The sequence below is a fragment of the Falco peregrinus genome, chromosome 1, assembly GCF_023634155.1.
Source record: "Falco peregrinus isolate bFalPer1 chromosome 1, bFalPer1.pri, whole genome shotgun sequence".
NCBI lineage: Eukaryota > Metazoa > Chordata > Aves > Falconiformes > Falconidae > Falco > Falco peregrinus.
In genome coordinates this window covers 45,541,504-45,562,496 of record NC_073721.1, presented here as the reverse complement: position 1 = coordinate 45,562,496, position 20,993 = coordinate 45,541,504, and the positions used below count along the sequence as shown (strand labels likewise).

The window sequence follows — 20,993 nt, the reverse complement described above, 5'->3', positions numbered from 1 at the left end:
TTTGGTTTTTTTTTTCTTTTCCATCCCCAGTATCCATGAATACCGACTAACTAGCTGGCTGGGACAGCAGGAGGATATTCACCGCATTGTGCTGTACCAGGCGGACAGCACCCTGACTCCTTGGACTCAGCGCTGCATCCGACAGGCTGACTGCATCTTGATCGTTGGGCTGGGAGACCAAGAGCCTACTGTTGGAGAGGTGTGGAAATCACTCCTTCCCTGCCTGCAGTGTTAACGGTCCAGGTCAAAGAAGGGCTTTTCATACTTGGGGATTTTCCTGGGCTTAATACCTAGGAAATACAGAAATACAAACTATTCCTGAGAAATGTGTCTTAGAAATAGAAAAAGAATTGAATGAGAAGCCTCTGCAATGGCAGGTTTTGTCTAGAAGTATTTCCAGCTATGTTCTTTTCCTCTAAAGAGTCATTTTGGCTAATGGTAAACCAAAAGTCAAATTGCTTTGAAGCTTTGCCTTTCTGCTGAGGATATCTTTGCAGGAGCTGCAGATAGAGAAAGAAATTCTTTTCTGCCTGGCTGGAATTTATGGTGTGTGCATAGGAAAAGATAGGTATCAATTGCCTTGTATGATTAATTGAATATATTTTATTACAGAGTGTAAGCTCAATTTTTTTCCCCTTTCTATGTATTTTTATTTTTTATATTTTATTACCAAAGTTTGATCAGGCACAGAAATTCTGTAAGAAATTTAAAGATGAGGTCACAAGTGGGTTTTTTTAGGATTGTGAATGGCTTGGTCTGGCTTCCGAAGAGCCTGGGGCTGGTATCACCTGCAGCGTTCTGGTGTGTCACTTTGTGCTGGTTCCTCATGACGGTGTGTGGGAGGCAGGAAGCACCGTGACAGCAAGTCGCCGTCAGTTGCTGAAAACAAGAAAAGTATAAAAAAACCCATAAAACCAAGGAATGCAAGGAGGAAAAAAGTGGTGTGATTGGGGGTGGAAGAACAAAACGTGCTGAAGGGTTGTAGGCTTAAGTATGACTTGGGAAGCTATATCGCTTTGCGTGAAGTGTGTCTGTGCTGTATCTTTAATGGTTGATGTGTTAGGTACAAAGCATTCAATTTTCAGCGTTCAGGTTTGAATCCTTGATTTTAGAGCTCTGTGTGCCATATAAGCCCTCAACTAACAATGTAGTTGTCCAAATAAATCTTGTTTGAGGGTTCTTAGTGTGCGTAGCTGTCTGCAGATTCAGATAGGAATGGAGGTCAGACATATATCTCTCTGTGCGTATATAAATATGTAAGTTTAAAACATGTGTATTTCACAATATAGTATTCTGTTAAACTGGTGCTGGAGCAGTAAATACCTGACGGCCCTGTTCCTTTGATGTGTCTAATATGCTGTAGCTGGAGAGGATGCTGGAGAACACTGCAGTCCGAGCCCAGAAGCAACTCGTCCTGCTCCATAAGGAGGATGGACCTCTCCCTTCCCGAACTGTGGAATGGCTGAACATGCGGAGCTGGTGTTCTGCTCATCTTCATCTCCACTGTCCACGCAGGGTCTTTTCCAAAAGAAGCCTGCCCAAGCTGGTAAGAGATTCCTGCTTTGGTGGCTGGTCTCTTAGCTGTGATACTTGTAATCTGTCTGTCAAAGGTGGTCTGAGGTAAGGATGCTCCATGATACTCCGATGCGCAGCTGGCTGTTACACCGGCAGTGTTCTCTTTGAATCTGTTTGGCCCCAGTTTACTGTAGGAAGCAGAGGGTTAAGGGGCTGATGTCGTCTTTATGGATGCGTGCCTGGCTTTTTGGTTAACCAAAGTCAGTAAATACTAAGTGAAGGTCATATGGATAGGTGTGTGTGTGCAGTGGTGTCCTGCTCATCGGGGGGGATTGCTGTGCTTTCAAAAACCGTGCTAAAGGTCTAGCGGAGGCAGGCTTGTGATGCTCCCCACTAACCACAAATCCTTGTCAAGACAGAGAAATAGCTCCAAAGAAAACACTGTGCTGTCGCAGCACTCAAAACTAGCCGGCTGCAGCAAGGCTTTTACCACCCCATCCCAGGTCGCTTCCATAAACAGTTCCCACACCTGGCCCCAGCACAGCCACCAATCCCCCACAAGGTTTCAACAGTCCATCTACTGTCAGTGCTGTTTCTTCATCCTCTTCAGGCCAGCCCACCCTGCTTCTTGCCTCTGCTGCACCCTTCTCCTTGTCTCTCCTACATCCCAGGCACGCTCTCTCCTCCCTCTGTTTCTTCCAGGTCTCTCTTCTTCTGGTCCTCTCTTCATATCCCCCTTAGAGCTATCTAACTCCTTAGCAGGAACCAGCCACAGCTGCACCTTATCCACACCAGCCAACCCACTGCCCCTGAAGCCAGCCCACAGCTGCACATGATCAATGTTAATTAGCCTGCCTTCATTCCTCCACACCATGCTACAGTGAAATTCTCCCAGCTTCTATAGTAACAGGAGAGATGCATGTGGTCACTAGGACTGTTGGATAGTTCATTAACCCTCTTTCCATTTGAAGAACAGCCGTCCACCCGCTTTCTAACAGCATGTTGTTGGCTGCTGGTGTAGACTCTGCCCTGCCTTTAGAATGAGCATCTTGTGCCTCTCCTCTGCAGATCGAGATGTACGAACGCGTATTCCAGAAACCACCGGACCGTCACTCCGACTTCTCTCGCCTGGCTCGTGTTCTGACTGGAAACGCCATTGCGCTGGTGCTCGGGGGCGGAGGAGCGAGGTAGGTGGCCGCTCGCGGGCACGCTGGTGTGTGAGTGCTGGATCCTGGAGCACCGCTGGCACCGGGCTCCGGCAGGTTCTCCAGGATAACGCGCATCCGGCAACATCAGCGCTGTTCCGTATTTGGGCGAGACGGTGAGGAGTCGCTTGTGTTACACACACTTAACCTGCTCTGTGGATTTGTGCCTGGGTTTCTGCGGAAGGAACATGAGTCTTTGTGACCTCTTGAGACCTCTCATAAGTTGGGCTTAATACAAAGAGATGACCAGGTCACTAAATATGACGCTTCTTTTGTTCTTGGCCTGCACTATGGATTTATTTTCCCCTATGGATTCTTATATTGGAAAATGGCTCATAATATTTCAAAGGTCTCCAAAGCTCTTCAAAGTTTGAGCAGTAAGAGGAATTATGTCCTCTAATGGGGGAATGTTCTCCTCTTTATAGTCGCCCAAAGCCCCATCTACCTGTACACTTCTGACAGCCTCACTTTACAGAAAGATTGCATTTTTGCAGACATGAGGGCAGGGTGTGTGCTGAACACTCCATTAGCATTCCATCTGAATTCCTGTTGAGCTTTGGAAATAAATTATTACTGATATTTTCTTGGGAATCCCTTTTTATTTGAGAGTTTTATCTTGAGACAGGATTTAGTAGCCCTTTGTTGTCTTCGTCACTGTGTTCTTGAAGCCCTTCTTTAAAACAGCGCTTTGAAATACTGCTCTCAAAAATAAAAAAAATACAATTTGCACATAGTCTGTCTAAGTCCATAGAAATACCACGGTTTTGGCACTGGGCTGGTGCGTGCTTTGGTGGGGCGTGTTCACTACGGTAAAGGTTAGGGCGCCTTTGTGACAGCCTGCTCTGGTTAGTCACTCGATGCTGAGCCAGCCAGCGCCGTGGCTGTTGCTCTGAGTGCCTGCAAGGATGCCTTCATCCTCCTTGCTTTCACAGTTCCCTCACCTAAGATGATTTCAGTATTTCATTTTGATAAGCACTATCTTGTGGAGCCCCAAAGTAAAGCAGAGGAGGGGAGCTGCTGCTTCATCTGGGTATTTCAGGCTTCTAATCGACTGATGCAAAGCGTTCATGGTTGGGGTTTTTTTGGTTGGTGGTTGGTTTTTTTTCTTTTTGTTACAAGCTATCTGGTATCTCTGTCTCTGCTGAAGCCTGTGTCATGCTAAAATACATGCGCTTCCATATTTCTGGCAGCACATTTTGCTCGTTCCTGCCTTCCTTCCTGTAAACACTGCTGTAATTTTTGCCAAACTATTCATTTTTATTTTTTTTTTTTGTTCTACTACTTAATTTGCAAGCTACCACCTGCTGGTTTCCAAGAGCAGAGGTAAGAAAGAGCAGGATTATGGAGTCTGCGTGTTGGTCCTGCGTTGTCCTCTGCAAATCCAAACCACTGCACTGCTGCTGTGTTGGCTTTAGGATTTCTGGATGCGTGCCCCCATGCAGCAATGTGACCGTGTGCCGTTAGCCATGAATTTGCTCATTTCTGGAGGTGTGCAATGTGGAGGACTTGAAGAGGATTAAATGTTCTCACTCAGAACAGAGAAATATGATAATTTCTTCTTTCTCTGAAACCCTCTTTGTGTCATGGACTAAAATTCTTTTTCTGGGGGTTCAGGCTGGCACATGGATGGTGGGAACGTTGTGTTTTGGCACACGGATGGTGGGAACGTTGTGTTTTCAGTGGAAAGGTACCAGATGCTGTTTCTGTATTGGAATTGTCACTGACGTTGTGGCTAGATGGAAGATTTGGGTTTCTTAAAAGTTTGCTTTCAAAGTGAGAATATAATTAAGACTCTGCAGGAAGGACAAAGTTACTCTGAACTCTGGAAAAATCTGCCTTGGGAAGGTCAAAGGAAACTCTTAGGTCCCCATCTGTAATCACAAGGGATCGTCAAGAAATTATGTACTAAGTACTTAACCTTTTTTTTTTTTTTTTTTTTTTTTTTTTTAATCTACTAGGTAATAAAAGCCCATTCTGGCTAAAAATATCTTGATGGGTTGCTGTGTGGTCTCGTGATAATTAGTGTAGCCTTTGGGTCATTTACTACATGAAGTAACCTCCTTATTCTACCAGGATGAATCACACTGGTCACAGAACCCAGCAAGTGATGGGGTGCTGGCTGCTGGTTATTCCTGTTAAAGGTCTTGTGATCTGTGACTCCATAATATCAATTATTTGGTTGTTATTTTGGGAATGTTTGTCTGGCTTTGCAGTGACAGTCGGTTTGGGAAGATTTACCGGAGCAGCTTCCTAGTAATTATCTTTGTGGTTTGTCATGACAAAAGGCTCAGAGGAACTAAAGGTTTTCTTTCACTTGTGAGTATAAAAATAAAATGAATCGAAGTGATACGGTTCTAAAATTACAACGTTTTGCTTTTGTTAAATGCTAACTTAATTTCAGTTGGAAACGTCGTGGAATTTGAGGGAAGGGAAGGGGATATGAGCTTAGAAAAATAATACCTTTGAAATGTAGTTGCAAGAGTAATGATACATCAAACCCTGCAACAAAGGCATAAAGCCTCCCATAAATCATTCTCGTGACCTTTAGCCATCCCACGTACTGCCCACCCTTTCTTTGGTTTTCTGTAGTTGTCTTAGCAAAGCTGTTGGAAAACTAAAATTTGTGGGGAGTAAATAATACAGAAGTATCTGGGAATCCCTAGGGCTTTGGGGCGGGGGGGGGGGGGGGGGGGGGAAAGGTCGTGCTGTTTCAGAAGACTGACTTAGACTGACTTAGGCAAAGTTGTGATGTCAAGCTTTGGAATGTCATTATTCCAGGGGTGAATTTGGTCCAAGGTGCCTATTCCACATAGGCATAATGGGGAAATACAAAGCATCATTAAAGTGTTAGACCTGTTCCCGTCTGGCTGTTCAATACGGAGCTGTACTTGCAGTAACGCACACGATGCAAATCCATGATGTGCGTGAGATACGCTTGTTGAGGAGGAAAGAGCTGCTGTTAAGTTACTTGCCTGCCTCAGAGGTACTTACGATAAGGCACGATGATCACCGCACGTTCCTGCTGGGAAGGAGCGCTCGTGGTGCCGGAGCCCTTTACCAGGCAGTGCCCGTGGCATCTGCATGTCCCTGCTCATGGCACGCTGCGCATCCCTGCTTGCCGTTTCAGGCAGAGCATTTAAGCCTTCCCTGCAGAGCTGCTGTTGAAAAATATTTGTAGATCTATCATCAGGGCATCTTTTCATTGCTCCTTTTTCCATTTTAGTTTTCCCCTCAAACTTATTATTTCACCTTAGGTCTCGATAAGATTTTTTCCACGGAGCTTTCTTGCTGACTCCAAGGATTTGACTCACTCACATGCCTGCTCATTTTGGGCAGTTGGCTTGTTCCGTCAGCTTGTTCTTTCTGCCTTTTCTTTAGTTTCAGCTCTGGCCCTCTGAAAATGGAGGATAAAAGCAGCAGCGCAGAAGCAGGATGTGCCTTTCTTGTTATGGACACACTTGTGCCTGATGAACCCGCTTGCTGCCTTGCCCAGCTGCTCTCCTGGGGGCTGTGCCCCAGGCAGGATGCTCCCGGTCCGTGCTGTTAGAGAAGGCAAAACCTGCAGGTCCATCCACCACCTGGCTGCTTACTGGTGGCTGCGCTGAGCCCGACTTGGATCTCTGTGCTCCTTAAAGCCTGGCTTTGTCTCTTGATTCAGTGGCTTTACCCCGCGATGAAAAGGCTAGGAGAGTCCCTGGGAGGTGGATCTTACAGTTCTCCTCTCAGGGGATCACGTTTGCCTTCTGCACTCTGTGTTTGAGTTCAAGAGCCCTGATTACACGAGGAATAAAACAAGGAGGATTTGCCATTGCTGCGTCCGTTACATTTGGCTGCAACTCCGCTTCATTCGGGCAAGTTTGAGTAAAAAATCTGCCTGTCGGTTTTGCTTACCTTCTCTGCCTCTGGACGCTGACCCCTTGGCACTGCTGTTCATCCAGAAGGCTCAAAGACAGAATTTGTTTGTGCTTAGTCTGCACTGAGACAAAGACTTGCAGCTGATGAGCGATCCCTGGCGTAGTCAGGTTGGGTAAAACTGCATCCTGTGGTCGGAAGGAGCCAGGGGATGGACAGGTCAGATCGTCCCGTATACATGGGTCAAGCAAGAAGAAAGTGGGGCATGCCCACACCTGCCTGGGACGAGGTGGGTGCACTGTGCATCTCCCAGTGCAGGTACAAGGAACTTCTGTTTGAAGGCTGGGTCCGATGTGGCAGCATGCCGAGAGGTTTCCCAGCTCTCACTGTGCCCCTGCGTCTTTCTGAGCAATCACGGTACAAAAGGATTGATGAAGAACTCCCAACATAACGTAAGGAAAATCTTGAAACAGTCATTCTGAGAACTTTACCAGATCGTATTCCTTTTCTGAATGTTGATGCCTGCTTTTAGCATACCAGTTTGGCTAGGAGGCAAGGAGCTCTTATGTGTGAACCAACCCTGTGGTGCTTCCCCTGCTCAGTCTTGTTTACAAAGGAATTTAATTTGGGTGATGATGACCTGGCCTATCCATCTAAAACACTTGACATGGTTGGGTGGTTTTTTTATTTATTGTTTTTACAGTAAATGCTGTGCTGTAAGATACCGTATTCCTATGAAAGTGTCTTTGCGTGTTGCTGTCCCCTGGGTCAGGGAGCCTTCGGGGACGCCCTGACTGCCTTGAGCAGAAGGGACGTGTTGCTGATGTTCCACGACCTGTAATGCCGCACTTCAATTACGTTCCCACCAATTAATTGGTACCAGAATTGCCATGAGTGCAGAGGATGAATTGGCAGCATGCTTGTGTGAGGAGTCAGAAATGATTAATAAACCTGCAAGTACGTTTTGGGGTTTGTTTTGTTTTTCTCACTGGTTTGTTATTCGAACTTGGAGAGGAGCCTTCAAATGTAGAAAAACCTGGTGGTCCCATCCGAGGTGACAGCACACTGTTTCTTCATTCTGTTATTTTCTCATGATAATTGAGAACAGGAGGTGTTTTGTGGTTACACTGTTACTTAGTTGCTTCATAGTATTAAGTAGGAAGCTCGACGCTTCCTACTTTATTGGATTTTGCCATCTTAACTCTGAGAAACTCACTTCATTGCGTGTTACGAGTCTTCAGTGTTTGGCAAGAGGATCACTGCAGGCAACAGATATGCTGCTTTCACCTCCCATGGAATTCTCATCAGCTTTTTGTCTGAGAGAAGCTATGAAGTCCCTGTTTTCTTTCCCTTGCTTGAATTGGTTAAGGAAAAGTTGACAAGCTGCCAAAATTAGTAAAGACACAAATACTCGGCAACGTAACTTGGTAATGCAACAGTTGTGGGGCAGTGAGCTGCCAGGAAAGGATGTTAGAAATAAAACCTCTTCTTCGGGGGGGCTGTTGTTAGTTCTGGCAAAGACCAAGGTCAGATGGCAGCGCAGGAAGGTCTGCTCCTCCAGGAGGAGAGCGCTGGGAGCTGGTGCTGTGCGAGTTCCCTAGCGGTGAGGTCCCTTCTGGATTGCCATCCTTTGCTCCATGGTCCCCGAAAGCAGAGTGAAGCATCTGTTCCCTGGAAACAGGGAAGACTGCATAGAAAACGTTGAAGCTAGGTGAGCCTTCTAGGGTGTAGTAAAAGTAACTGGAAGCATGAGGGGAGTTGCTTTTTTAAACTATTAAACTTGACCACAGCCACCCAGACAACGTGCTGTTAAAAGAATGTTGGGGGGTGGGGGGAGAGGGAAGGAATTTGCTGCCTGGATTCAGCAGCTACCTCCAGAGGCATGCTCTGAAAATACTGTGGTAAGAGCACAGAGTAGTTTGGGTTTTTTTCCCCATGGGATCCTAAATGTACTCAATATAGAGATTATAGAAGGGATGAAAGAAAATCCCTTGGGAATTTCCTGGACTCTTGATGTTTGTCACGTAAGTTGGAGCACGGTAAATGTTTTCCATCTGCTTTGCTGGGTTCAAAGCTTTACATAGACTGAGTGTGAGGGGCACACTGAGGTGCGAGGGAGGGGGCTCTGTGGGGCCCAGACGTGTTGGTGCTATGAGTTCCTTGTAGCTGGAGCGTAAAAGTAATGCTCATCTTGAGAACTTGCTTAATAACGTTTTCTCTATGCTTCCATTGCTATCTAGATCGTATATAATCTCTGTATCCCTTTTCCACCTGGCCATGTCTCTGTTAGGCTGTAAGTCTCCCTTTTCCCTTTCGACACATCCAAGCCCTAAGGTTACCCAGTTTCTTCACACCCTCTTCATTCCCCCGTCATCCCTGCTCGTTGTCTTTATATCTGCCCTTTAGTTTCTTTCTCAGTCTTCACTTCCAAGTCCTCTCTCAGAGGACCTATTGCAAAAAATGTAGTGCGCCGGCAGCTGCTACCACACCAGGGGGTGTCCCGACGTGTCAATTTAACAGAAATACACTTGGTTTTGGAATATAATTGTCAGATCATGGAGTGAGCTTCAGGACCACCCTGCATTTTTTAAATGGATTTATTGATAGCAATGTTTAGGGCTGCTCTCAGCAGTTTATAGTGGGGTATAGGTGTTCCTTTTGTTTGTTATCTCTCTCTCTCCCAGAGCTTAAAATTCACAGTAAACAGAGGGCTGACAGCTTGAAAAATGCTTTAAAATGAGGTTCTGATTCTTTCAAGTATTCAAAAGACATAGTCTGAGAAAACACTTGTTCTGAAGTAAATTATGAAACAACAATTCTTGCTAAAACCATAGCTCTTCATGCTGACCTTGGCTGGGATCGTTCTGAAAGAGCAACAACAGCCTCCCCGAGGAGCGCGTGGTGGTGCGAGTTACGGCAGCTACTGGGGTTACACCACTGCAGCCAGGATCTCACCTCACTGGTGTTCAGCTCCTGCACATCGCACGGGCTTGAGCAAACGGCTTAAAGGCTTGTGACTTGTCGTCGTCTTCTGTAAAACGAGGCGTTGGCCGCCTTAGCTTGGGCATCCCTGCCGGTCACCCTTTGTAAATTGCTCTGAAGCACTTGGATGGAAAAGTAGTGTAAATCATTGCCACTAGGAATTGTTTGGGGTTTTAGGAGGGTATTGTCATCTCTAAATCTATATGGATTTATGCTCTCGTCTCTTGGATTGGATGTGTCAGGGGAATTTGCTTGAAACTTGACATCCAGCCCAATTATTGTGATAATTCTGTATTCTGCTGTGCGGTGGCTGAGGAGTAACCAGGCTGCTGGTGGCCCTGTTTGCGTCGCCTGGGTATGGTGCTGAGATATGGTCAATGTTTGAGGGTATCCTTGCCTTTGTGGGCAGCAGAGCCCCCTGAGCACACCCTGCAGTCCCCAGCCAGCTCTGGGAGCACCAGCTCTGGTGCCTGTTCCCACAGCGCAGCGATGCCTTGGGAGAGGGGCTGGGATGGAGCCCAGCAGGTCCCGTGGAGCTCCTCGGTCTGCAGGACGTGCCCGGTCCTGACCAGCCAGGGGGTGCATTTGCTCTCCTGGTGGCGTGCAGAGGTTAATTGCTGGTCGTGGCGTGCAGAGGTTAATTGCTGGTCGTGGCCATGTGTGACCCTGTAGAGCTGATGTGGGTCCAGCGCCAGCCTCGAGCAGGGGAGCAGCCTTGGTGGTGCGGAGGGTGGCTGCTGGTGGTGCTGGGCTCTGCCTGGGTTTGGCCAAGGTCCTTGTCTCCAGCCTGGTGTCTGGCAGCCCCGTGGAGAGCCCGTCTGGCACAAATCAGGTCCTTCTGCACTTAGGTCGCACCATTTCCTAATTTCTACTTAGGCAAGGTAAGAGTGAGGGTTTTCTGCAATTCCTGGATTTTCTTTTTCTCTACCCCTGAGACAGTCAGGCAGCATCTGTGAAATTCATGTTTTGTTTCCAGTTGCTTGCTGAAGGCACTGAGAAGGCGTGTAAGGACTCTGCTTTCCTTTTCTGTGGCAAGACAGGTCTTGGAGAACATGCACCGCTAAAAGGATCCCATTCCTCATCCTGATGGTGCTGTAAAGGGTGTCAGGAAACGCAACTCAAATAGGAAAGAAACTTGAAAAATGCTTTTTCCTTTTCTTTATAAAGAGTGAAGCTTACCGTCCAGCATCTGCTGTTTATCAGTGGCCAGTAATGGCTGATGAAGCCAAATTTCTGCAGCATGGAAGCATCATCCTGATACAAAAGAGGCTGAATCTGCTTTGTGTCATGGAAAACAACCCTGAATAGTCGAGAGATCCTTCTTCCAGCTGTCTTTCTCCCACATTATCTTTCTATCCCTTTGTACACCAGGCCAAATCTGTCTTTTGACATTTGGAAGGGCAGAAAGTCGGCAGCCTCGAGGTTAATCCTAGTGACCTTTGCGTTAGTCAGCTCGCAGACCTCCTCCTCCTCCTCGTACAGTGAGCTTGCTGCTGGGGTAGGTGCATTTCAGAGGAAGAGAAGCTATTTGATGACCTGTAGTTTATTTTTGTGTGTGTGTAGACAGTTATCTGTACCTCAGTGCACAGTGGAGTTGTAATTTTTTCTTTATTACATCCCTTTTTGAAGCTCAGATTGATGTATTGGGGCTTCAATTTGTAATTATTCGTATACACTTTTGGGGAATGGCTTGTGCCTTGCGTGTTTGGGCTGTTGTCATGAGCGGAGCATCCATTGCCACGTGCCAGTAAACCAGGCTGAAACTTGAATTCCAGTGTCAGCCGTGCAGTCAGGCTCCTGGAGTCCCTGTGTCTTTCAAAAAAAGCGGATTTGATTTCAGGCGATATCCAAGAGGTAAAATAACAGAGAAAAGACTAAACTGTTTAACCTTAAAGATAAAATTACAACTTTGACATGGTGTTTTACTTTTGGTGCTGTTCTGTAGAGGCTGAGGGAGAAAGGTAAGGAATGTGGGCTCTTCCTTGGAAAAGATGATGATAACTTGTGTTTGGATACCTAATTCAAGTCTTATCCAGGTCAGCCCTAGAGCATGTTGTTTGAACAAACGAAACCCAAGCCCTAAAAATAAAATTGTGAGTTCCCACTATTTGCTTTTGTTGAGCAAACCTCATGAGACGTGGCTGTGAACTCGTACGGAAGGCCTCCGACTTTCTGTTTGCAAACGGTTGGTAATAGACTGCAGAGTAATTGCTCCTAAGAGGCTTTGCTTTGATTTCTTCGGGAAGAACTATCTTGTGTATTGCCCGAGAGCTCAGCCATATTAATTGTGTTTATGCATCTGTTCAAAATTCTGCCTCAAAGTGCAATTGTCTTAAACACAGACAGAGCCACGTGGCTGTTCCCAGATCTGAATGCTAATTGCTTGGTGAGTTGTGTAATGGTTGGGTCATCACATGCACATAAAAGCCGTGTTCATACGGCTTGGCAGCCATGTAATGCTTAATGATCTGATTTTTCTTTTTCCCATCTGTGGCACCTATGTAATTGCTCATTTGCTCCTATTTGCCATGGAGGTTGAAGATTTTAATGGCTTCTATTAAATCCTCCAAGCAGCAGGAGCTTGGGAGGCATCTACTTCAAAGTTATGACTTTAAAATAAAAATAAAAAATAGTGCAAGTGGTTTTATTTGGACTGTCCTGTCCTGATCTCCAGTCTTCAACCCACCAAACTCATTTATTCATAGCAGTACTTTGATATACAGTTGAAATTAAACAAGGAGGTGGTGGAGCTGTGGTTTAACACTTGCTACTAGTTTTGCATCTCTCTTTATCAGCTGAAAAAACATGTGCCACGTTACAGAGCTGCGAGTTTGAAGGAACACTTTCCACGTAGCAATCATGATGCTCTGCTGGCATGGCCATGTGCTTTCGAGGAAGGCTGTAAAGCTCTTGCATTGCTGTGATTTTTAGGTGTCTATGTCTAACTTTATGTGGGCAGTGAGCTTTCCTGTTAAGAAAGAGGAGATTGGAGAAGCTGTAATTAATCTCAGTTAGATTCTTTCAAGTGCTGTGCTTTTGTCTTGTGCAGCTTCTAGACCCTGTGCTCAAAAGGGGCTCTTCTAAGACTTTTCACAAATAAGTCTCAAAGGGGTGGGGGAAGGAGGATATGTTTGTTTTCCAAAGAAATTATCTTTCCTTGCAGGTAACTGAATTTTTTCTTGGCTCGGAGTAAGAGGCAGGATTTTGTTTGGCATCCCCAGCAGAGCGCGGTTTGCCATTCAGCCTCTCTTCCCTCCTTCCTTCTCCTGCATGCACCTACCGGAGTGTGCTGGCAGATGGGATCAGAAAACAAACTCTGGTGTGTTTTCTGATTTACTTTTACCCTGTCTTTATTTTGCGTTTTTTCTCCCCTCTGATGGCTTACTCATGTAGCCCTTCACACCCCCGGACTGGGTAGACCTGACAGCCCTCCTGGAAGGGCTGAACAGTTTTTGCTCATTTATTTCTGTTAGGCCCAAATCTCTCTGTTTAAAGCTTGTTCTAAAGTTAGTCTATAAAGCAGAAACAAGATCCGTGCTAAAAGGACATTGTATTTGGATTTTCTTGCAGGAAGGTGGTTTCACTGGGGCTGTGATAAAATAGGAATTGCTTTTTCTGCCGAACGCGGCTGCGCTGGGTGCACAGGTTCATGTGCGATCTGTAGTGTTTGTAATCCATTAGGGTAAAGGGCAACTGGCTCCTTAGCTCTGACTTAAAAATGGAGGGGAAGGTGGGAAGAATCCAGGTCCCTGGATCAAGACGCCTGTATCTGGGGATAGTTTTCAAAATGGGCAGCGGAAGGGAGAAAGCTTCCTTCAGGGCAGCTGCTGGGAAAGATCTTGCTGGTAGATGGTAGGATGAGCACCCGGTAATGGGGGATTATTCCCTCTACTTAGCTTACAAATGGGGCTTAATTAATTAACGTTGTCCAGATTGGAAGCTTTCTTGTAAGTGCACAAGCAGTAGCAGCCAAAATGCAGTGGTCTGTTTTCTGTTATCCTTTTGAGCCGACAGATAATCACTGTAATTATTCTGGGAAACTTCTGATACTGGGAAGTTTTGTGGTCGGGAAAGCTGGGAAATAATGCTATCAGAAAGATACAAGTACAATTAAATTCCAAAGCGATGTTGTACCTATTGTTGCAGCTGCAAAAGATTGAAGGTGTCAAATTGGAGAGAATACTGTTGCAACTTGTAGGCGACTTGCTTGATTTCGAAGTCAGTGACTGTGCCACTCAGTGTCAAGATCAGCAACAAAACACACACCAAAAAATGCTGCTTCTTACACAAAGAAGTAACGTCTCTTTATCTTATGTGTCAGATACCACTCTGTATAGCCCTTAATTTAAGTAACAACTAATCTTCCTCCCTGCTCCAATACAGCGAGCACCTCCAGAATAACTCTGAGAGGTGTCTACCACCACCACCACCACCACAAAAGATGTTCAGATAATATTGTGTAGTGAATGTAGCCGTATCTGTTGATCTGAGACCTGCTGATAGTCACCAGCCCCAGGATCCCGGTCCGAGAAGCCCAGGTGAGCCCGCATGCTGTGCCTGGCGGCACTTCGGGACGTGGTGTCCATTCCCGTGGGCTGGAAGCTCAGTCACCTTCTAGTTGTTTTCTGCTACGTTTTCCCTACTGCTTTCAAAGCAGCCGTGGGGGAACGGTTGCCCAATGCACCACTTTTGCACATCTCTAAAGCCAATACAGTAAATGCGTGTTCATCAGCGCTTGCCCCATAAGCTGGGTGGTCTAACAACAGCTTGTAACGTGCTTTGGATCAAAGCCGTTATAGCGAGGAAAAGCCGGTTTTACTCCTATAGCTTTGCTTCTTCAGGAGTTTTAAAGTTGTGAGGGTGCCTTAATTCAGGTTTGTTAGGCTCTAGTGGAGCTTAAAGTCCCCTTGGCAGTTCCTCTATTATTTTTTTTCTGCCTACTTTGCCAGTGAAGTACATGAGGAAGGCGGTGCAGAAGCTGCGTGTCCCGCTCCGGGGAGGCTTTGGTTAGACGCACAGCAGAGCTCTGCAGCAGCCGTGACCTTAATCCTGTTTTTAACCAAAGGAAACAGCATCTCTTCAGTGCATTCACAGAGAGCTCCTTCATCCTGATGAGTCAATTAGGAGGAGAGATGGGTGCCGGGGAGGCTGAATGCTTGAGCTGTATTTTCTCCTCCTTTCTGAAACTGAAGTGGGCTTTGGAGGTGAGCAGCGTGGTCACGCTGCAGCCTTGCCTTGCTGCTCCGTTGGTCACGGGCTGAAAAACAAGTGTCCCCTCCCTGCGTGCTCACGGTATCACGCTTATTCTTTCTCATGCTGACAAGCAACATCCTATTGATTTGTTAAATGTGGCTTGTGGAGAAAATATTGGTGCATAGGCTCTATTTTTGTATTAATTGTGTTTTCTTCAGCCCCCTGATCCGAGCACAGAGGACAGCCTGGATTCCTGCTGACACTTTAATCTCGAACATCCTGCTGCATTTGCTCGCTTCTTCCTGAGAGTCGTATCTAATCTGAGCTCTGGCAGGCACGTGTGGAGCTGACACATGCACGTCTCGCAGAAGAATTTTTCTTTTATCAGTTGTGCTCTGGCCTTTGTGCATTACAGTCGCATGCCAGTGGCATTTCCCCGGGAGATGAAAGCAGGGCTTGTTTCAGGAGCAGGAATTTTCCTGCAAGACCTTCTGCCAGAAAGGCTGTGTCCTCTGCTTGCTGTGCGGTGTTATTTCAAGGAAGGACGCCTTCTACCCCATCACTTCTCTCCCTGCTTCATGGTCATTTATTTGTGACGGTTAGTAGTAAAGAAGAAACGGTGCTTGGAACTTTAAGAAGCACAGCCCTGCTTTTGGAGGGTTTTTAAGCACATTGAGCATGAGTTCGGTGGGTAGTGCAGCGGGCGGCGCTTCGGGGCAGCTGATGCACAGAGCAGCCTGCGACTTGCCTTGCTCAGATCAGGTTGTGAGGACGTGGCAGGCGTGAAAATGGAGTGTGGCTCTGCTTTCCAGTTCCTCCTCCAACTGGTTGGTGCCGTTTCTGCTCTCTCTGCAAAGGGCGCTAATTAATCAGGCCTGTCCTAGGGAGTGATGGGTGATGAAAAGGAGGTTTTGTTAATAGACTCGCACTTCTTGGGCAAATCTTTGGGTTCTGGTGCAAATTATTTGAAAATAATCTTCTAGGTCGTTTGTCCTTGGTGCCAGGAGGCCTTGTCACTGTCCTGGGGACAGGCGTTAATCCTGGCAGGGGAAACGCTCCATCCAGCTGCACTGTCAGGCAGCGTTAAGGCAAAGGACAGCTATGGGTGTAGCTCCGGGATGTACTGTGCATCTCCCATGGGAGTCACTCCTTCCTCCTGTCGAGGCGGGCTCCCCCGTTCCGCCTTTCTTCTGGAGTACGTGACATCCAGCTCCGCGTCCACCAGGTAACGGGGGATTTTCCCCCTCCCTTCCTCCGCTCCACACGAGTGCTCTGGCGCTGATGTGTACGTACAGCGCAGACACAAGCCACCTCTGTGCTCCTCTTGCCACGCACCTGTATTCCCACATGCTGCCCGAAAGAAACTGCGCCTGGTATTACAAGAAGTGCACGATCCCTGGGTTGGGTTTTTTTCTGCTTGATCCCAGGGTGGGTTTTTTCTTCCCTGCTCTGACCATTACCAGGGCCCTAGCTCCTGGCTTCGGTGTCTCCGTGCTTGTAGCAGAGCTGCCCGCGGCGGCTCCCCGCGATGCACCGCGGGCTGCGTGCCGCTTGGCAAGGCGCCGGCACACGGCTTCCCTTGGCAGCCTGCCCGTGTTTACGTACGCCGGGAGCTGTGAAAAAGTGGCCGAGAGCAAACCAACTGCGAGGAGCTGTTGAGAAGTTTTGCGGTATTAGCGTTGCTGGTGTTATGATGGCCTGAAGCTGTAGGGAGAGGGGAAAAAACCCAACACGTTCCTGTTCTTCGGGAGGCTGGGTGGTACATGGAGAAACGGGATGAGTTCGGGTGTCTTAGCCTTTCTTCAGGGTTTAGTTTGCACAAATAGATTCAGCCACCAATGCTCCTGTTCGGGGTGCCTCGACTGGAACAATGAGTTTTGTATAAATGTATAAACATAACTTGGGGTGGCAGTTTCTAGGAGGTCCCTTTCCGAGCAAGAAAGGTGCTTTTGTTCCCATCTTGCGGGTCGGTGCCTTGAGATGGATGCGGCTGCTGGAGATGCGTGGCTGTTACCCGTGAGCTGATACTGGCAGGGGCTCTGCTGCTGCCCAACACAGAGGTGATGGCTTGCCAACAGGAGTCACAATCTTGTGTCGTTCATTTGAGGGCATCATACAGCCAAATAAAAAAAGTAAAAAGAAATCCAGAGTGAGCACGTCAAATCCCCCTGTATCTTAAGGACATGTGAATGGGGAGATCCGGTTTCAGAAGAGGTTAAAAGGAGCGAATCCAGTCTGCAGCTAGCCCTGGCCAGTTTAACATTGCCCTCTAACTGGAAATGCTTTACAAATCGGTCTTAATAAATCCACGTGATGTAGCTTTCTCCAGGAAGCAAGTTGGATGGCATGAGGTCCATCCTCAGCGGAACACCGGTGCCAGCCCGTGGCTCACCCGCAGGGATAAGGCAGCAGTATGTGCCGGGCGTGGGAAGAGATCGCAAAAATAATTGCAATCATGAAAGCCTAAAACCAGCGGGCTCCTCTGGCAGGGATAAAAATACCGTTCTTTTAACTTGGGGCATCTTACGAGAAGAAGCAATAGTAAAGCAGGGGAAGGAGAATTTGGAGAGGAAAACTAAATGGGCCATTTTCTGCTCGTGGGTTGCAGCAGCGCAGGTCTGTCATGAAGTCACTTACACCAGTATAACCGAGAACCTGTCTCAAAACGCTTCAGCAGCTGGAGGGGATTTATTTAGATGGAAAGAATGTGTTCAGCATAGCTTGGCCAAATGACACCTATGGTGGACTTGGCAGCTGTTAGCAAGTATTTATAGGATGTAAACAGCGAGGGGAAGGAGGACAGAAATAGAGCAAACTGGCGGGGAACAGAAAAATGAGATGAAAAGGGGAAAAGGAAGATTTTTACTGCTGTATAGCTTAGACTGCAAAGCATCCATCCAGGTGGAATGAACTAATTGACGTACTTGGTATTAACTGGACAAAGCATTTGAAACCAGAGAACATAATTTTGTACTGAAAAGAAGGCAGTCGGCCTCCGTGCTAATTTTTCTTGGTTTTGTAATGGTTCTGTAGAATGGAGAAGGATCCTTCTCCCGTTAGGGGATCACTGCTTATAAGATCAGATCAAACGCTCCAGCTCTGTGCTCTCATTTCTGGTCGTAGGTAGTGTCGATTGCTTCAGAAATGAGTTATTTGCAGAAATTAGCAAGGTTGCACCTCTGATTTTTCCTACTTAGTAGCCACTGACAGCCTGGTTTCTTTGCTTCATCCTGCCCATGTTTAAATCCATTTGTGATGTGACCTCTTCAGCATATGGTAACAGCAGTTTCTGCAGTTTGTGCTTTGCATACATGTGTCTGTGTGTAAATTCTTTCCTTTACATTGAACTTTCTGCATGGTGATATCGTTGGCTGGCCCTGCGTGTCCCCCATCAGTCGTGATCTTCATCAGTCAGAGAGTCAGCTCTAGTTTCTTCTCATGTGAAGTCCTTTCCATATTCTGGTCATCTTTTGTGCTTCTGTCATATTCTAGTTTTGCCTTTTTTTAAAAAAAAATATTTATTTTTTTATAAGTGAGAAGACTGAGCTTGCTTGTAGTTTTCAAAATGCTGGTCCATCCTGGATGTATGTTCTTATGTTTTCTGTTTCATTCTGCTTTCTTTGACTGCCTTTTGAATTTGTGCTAAACGTTAGGTGAATATTTTTCAGAGAATGTCCGCAGTGGTTCCAAAATCTGTCCGTGTGAGCAGAGCTAGTTAAGAGCTCGTTGCTGTGGGGGCATTGCTACTTCAGTTTTTCTCTTGTCCCATCAGCGTTGAGGTTCATCTGTTGTTTATCACTTGAATCCTTCATTGCTCTGAGCTCCTTCTGCACGTCTTGAAATCAAGGAATAAATTTACTATCCTAAAGGAATTTGTATCATTCTCAGATGTTGCCTCCTCATCTGCCCCTTGCCTGGGGCTGTGTACAGGTGAAACTGCTGCCTTCTCGTCACTGTTTGTCTCTTCTTGCTCTTTGCTCCATCTTCAAATTCATTATTAATCCGTGTGGTGACCCATCCCGTGATCCCAGGCTGGCTGAGTTTCCCTCAAGAATCGCTGGAAAAGAAACGTGTGGAAAAGTCTCTGAAATCCAGCTGTTCTTGGCTGCTTTGGAAGAACCCTGCTAGATTTTTTGATGCATCGCGCTCTTAAAGCTGTGTAGACTTTTCCCTCGTGTATCCACTGGCTTGGCCCTTGGCTGTTGTTTTTGTATCGCTGCCTTTCGTACGGAAGTGATGCTGGGTGGTCTGTATCTCCTAGGGTCCTCAGGGGGGGCATTTGAAGCTTTCTGCACTCACAATGTTTGTTTCTGGCATCAAGGCTTGTTTAGCAATAGATTGGCAGTTCAGCTAGTGCACGCTTGAGTTCCCTTAGAAGATGGCATTCGGGTCTTTATGCTCTTTCAATGGCTGTTTGTCTGATCATGTCGTGGTTTTTTTTCTTTTCTTGGCACAGAGGATGCTCCCAAGTGGGAGTCATCAGAGCGCTGATTGAAGCCGGCATCCCCGTGGATATGATCGGAGGAACATCTATTGGCGCTTTCATGAGCGCCTTGTACGCCGAAGAGCGCAGCTACAATCAGATGAGGATCAAAGCCAGGCAGTGGTCCATGGTAAGTGCTGGAAACGTTGCACTTCTCAGCTGGAGGGCGAGAGCTCGACGGCGAGCCTGAGCGGGCAGCAGCGCAGGGAAGGCGCAGCCACCTGCATCCCGGTGTCTGTAGGAGAGGGACCCCTGCCTGGTGGGACGGGAGCAAACTGGGACAGCTGCTGGCTGGCACACTGGTGGCCAGCACGAGCCCCCGAGGAGGCAGGAGTCGAATGCTTGACTTTGCAGGAGTTCTAGTCACACTATAAATGTAGAGGGATGCTGTTTAAGTGTGTTAGCCTGTGTTTATATTCTCTTTTTTACCTGCTGGACTCTGTTTCCTTTCCAACTCTCAACAAATGTGTTTCTCTTTTGTATAATTTTCTCTCTTTCATTCTCACATGCTGTCATTTTTCAGTGGAACTGATTGACAGAGGTAATCCTTCTCTAAACTACATACAAACTGTGTAATTCGTGGTGTAGCCCGAGCGCTCCAGAGTTGGCGGTACTCTGGCTCCGGAGAAATTTTACATTTTCAATATTTATTACAAAACCATATTTTCATAGTGAAACCAAGGTTTGGGAAGGTGGTTTGAAATAGTGACTCCTGTGGGGGAATTTATCTATTAAAAGATATTGGGGGACAGTTGTACCAGTACCGGATTGCACTGGTTCACATGGACTCCACGTGGAGATCAGCGTTATTTCTGAAGTTTGCTACTTACAGCCCTGTGTCTTCCTGTGAAACCCACATTTTCATGTTGGTTTTCTTATTAGAAGGGAAGGAACACAAAGCGAATTTTCTAAATTATATTAAGCTCTGGGTGTGCTTAAATCTTGAGGTTTGGGGGGAAATAGGAGCCTGTAGCTGGCACGTGTGTGCTGCTTACCCTTCCCGAGTGCCTTCCAACCTGCCACGGCTCTGAGACAAAACCCACTGTGTCTTGATAAGATGCCAGCCCCTTTGCAAGCTGGACAGTCTGGGGCATTAAAATACTTCTTGAGGCCCCAGCATGGTTGTGCTGTCGTGGTGAGCCGAGAGCTGTGGGACTCTGTTTCATGCCCCCGTCACCGTTTGCTAGAAGAAAGTGGATTTTGTGCTTTTTATTTTAAGAACTGCCTGTGCCTGGCTGGGTTGGGAAGTGCCCGAATCATAAACTGTTTACGATACAGAGCAGTTTGCTGGAATGGCAGGCGTGGAGGAGGTTAGGGACATAAAACCAGCTGTACTGAATCGTGTCAGACACGCGTTTAACCTTGCGCTCTTTATTCCCCCCATTGGTCACTACCAGGCATTTACAGGAGAGCATCTGGGCAGGGTGAGCAGGGTGATGCTTTCCTCGCCCCCAGCAAGCCGTGGCTCGCTGCCCTCTCCCCTTTGCGCTTGGTTGGGCTACAGTGATGGAATTTTCCTCCATGCATTTGTTCAAAGGATCCTCTCCTCTTGTTTGTTAACTTGTCAGATCTCTTTTGCACCGGGGGTGATGCAGAGCTGGAAATGCTATTTTCTCAGGGCTGTGCTCCCATCAGAGGCAGCTTCGTTTCCAGCGTTGCAGATCTTGAGCTTGCCAGCCTAATCTGGAATAACACTTGCTTTTACCAGGCATAGTTAATGATGAAATGAAGGAGTGTTAAATCTATTGATATACTTTTGAACA

General features: G+C 46.9%; 1 protein-coding gene across 5 annotated transcripts in view; it reads left to right on the top strand.

Annotated features, from left to right (window-relative positions):
* The window catches only part of PNPLA7 (patatin like phospholipase domain containing 7), a 125,504-nt gene that overhangs the window by 72,906 nt on the left and 31,605 nt on the right, over nucleotides 1-20,993 (top strand). For all 5 annotated transcript variants that reach the window (XM_055807307.1, XM_055807300.1, XM_055807289.1 and 2 more), the window contains exons 24-27: nucleotides 31-199; nucleotides 1,364-1,546; nucleotides 2,584-2,702; nucleotides 19,204-19,360. In XM_055807307.1, coding sequence (XP_055663282.1) covers nucleotides 31-199; nucleotides 1,364-1,546; nucleotides 2,584-2,702; nucleotides 19,204-19,360 — 628 coding nt within the window. The remainder of the gene's footprint in view (nucleotides 1-30; nucleotides 200-1,363; nucleotides 1,547-2,583; nucleotides 2,703-19,203; nucleotides 19,361-20,993) is intronic.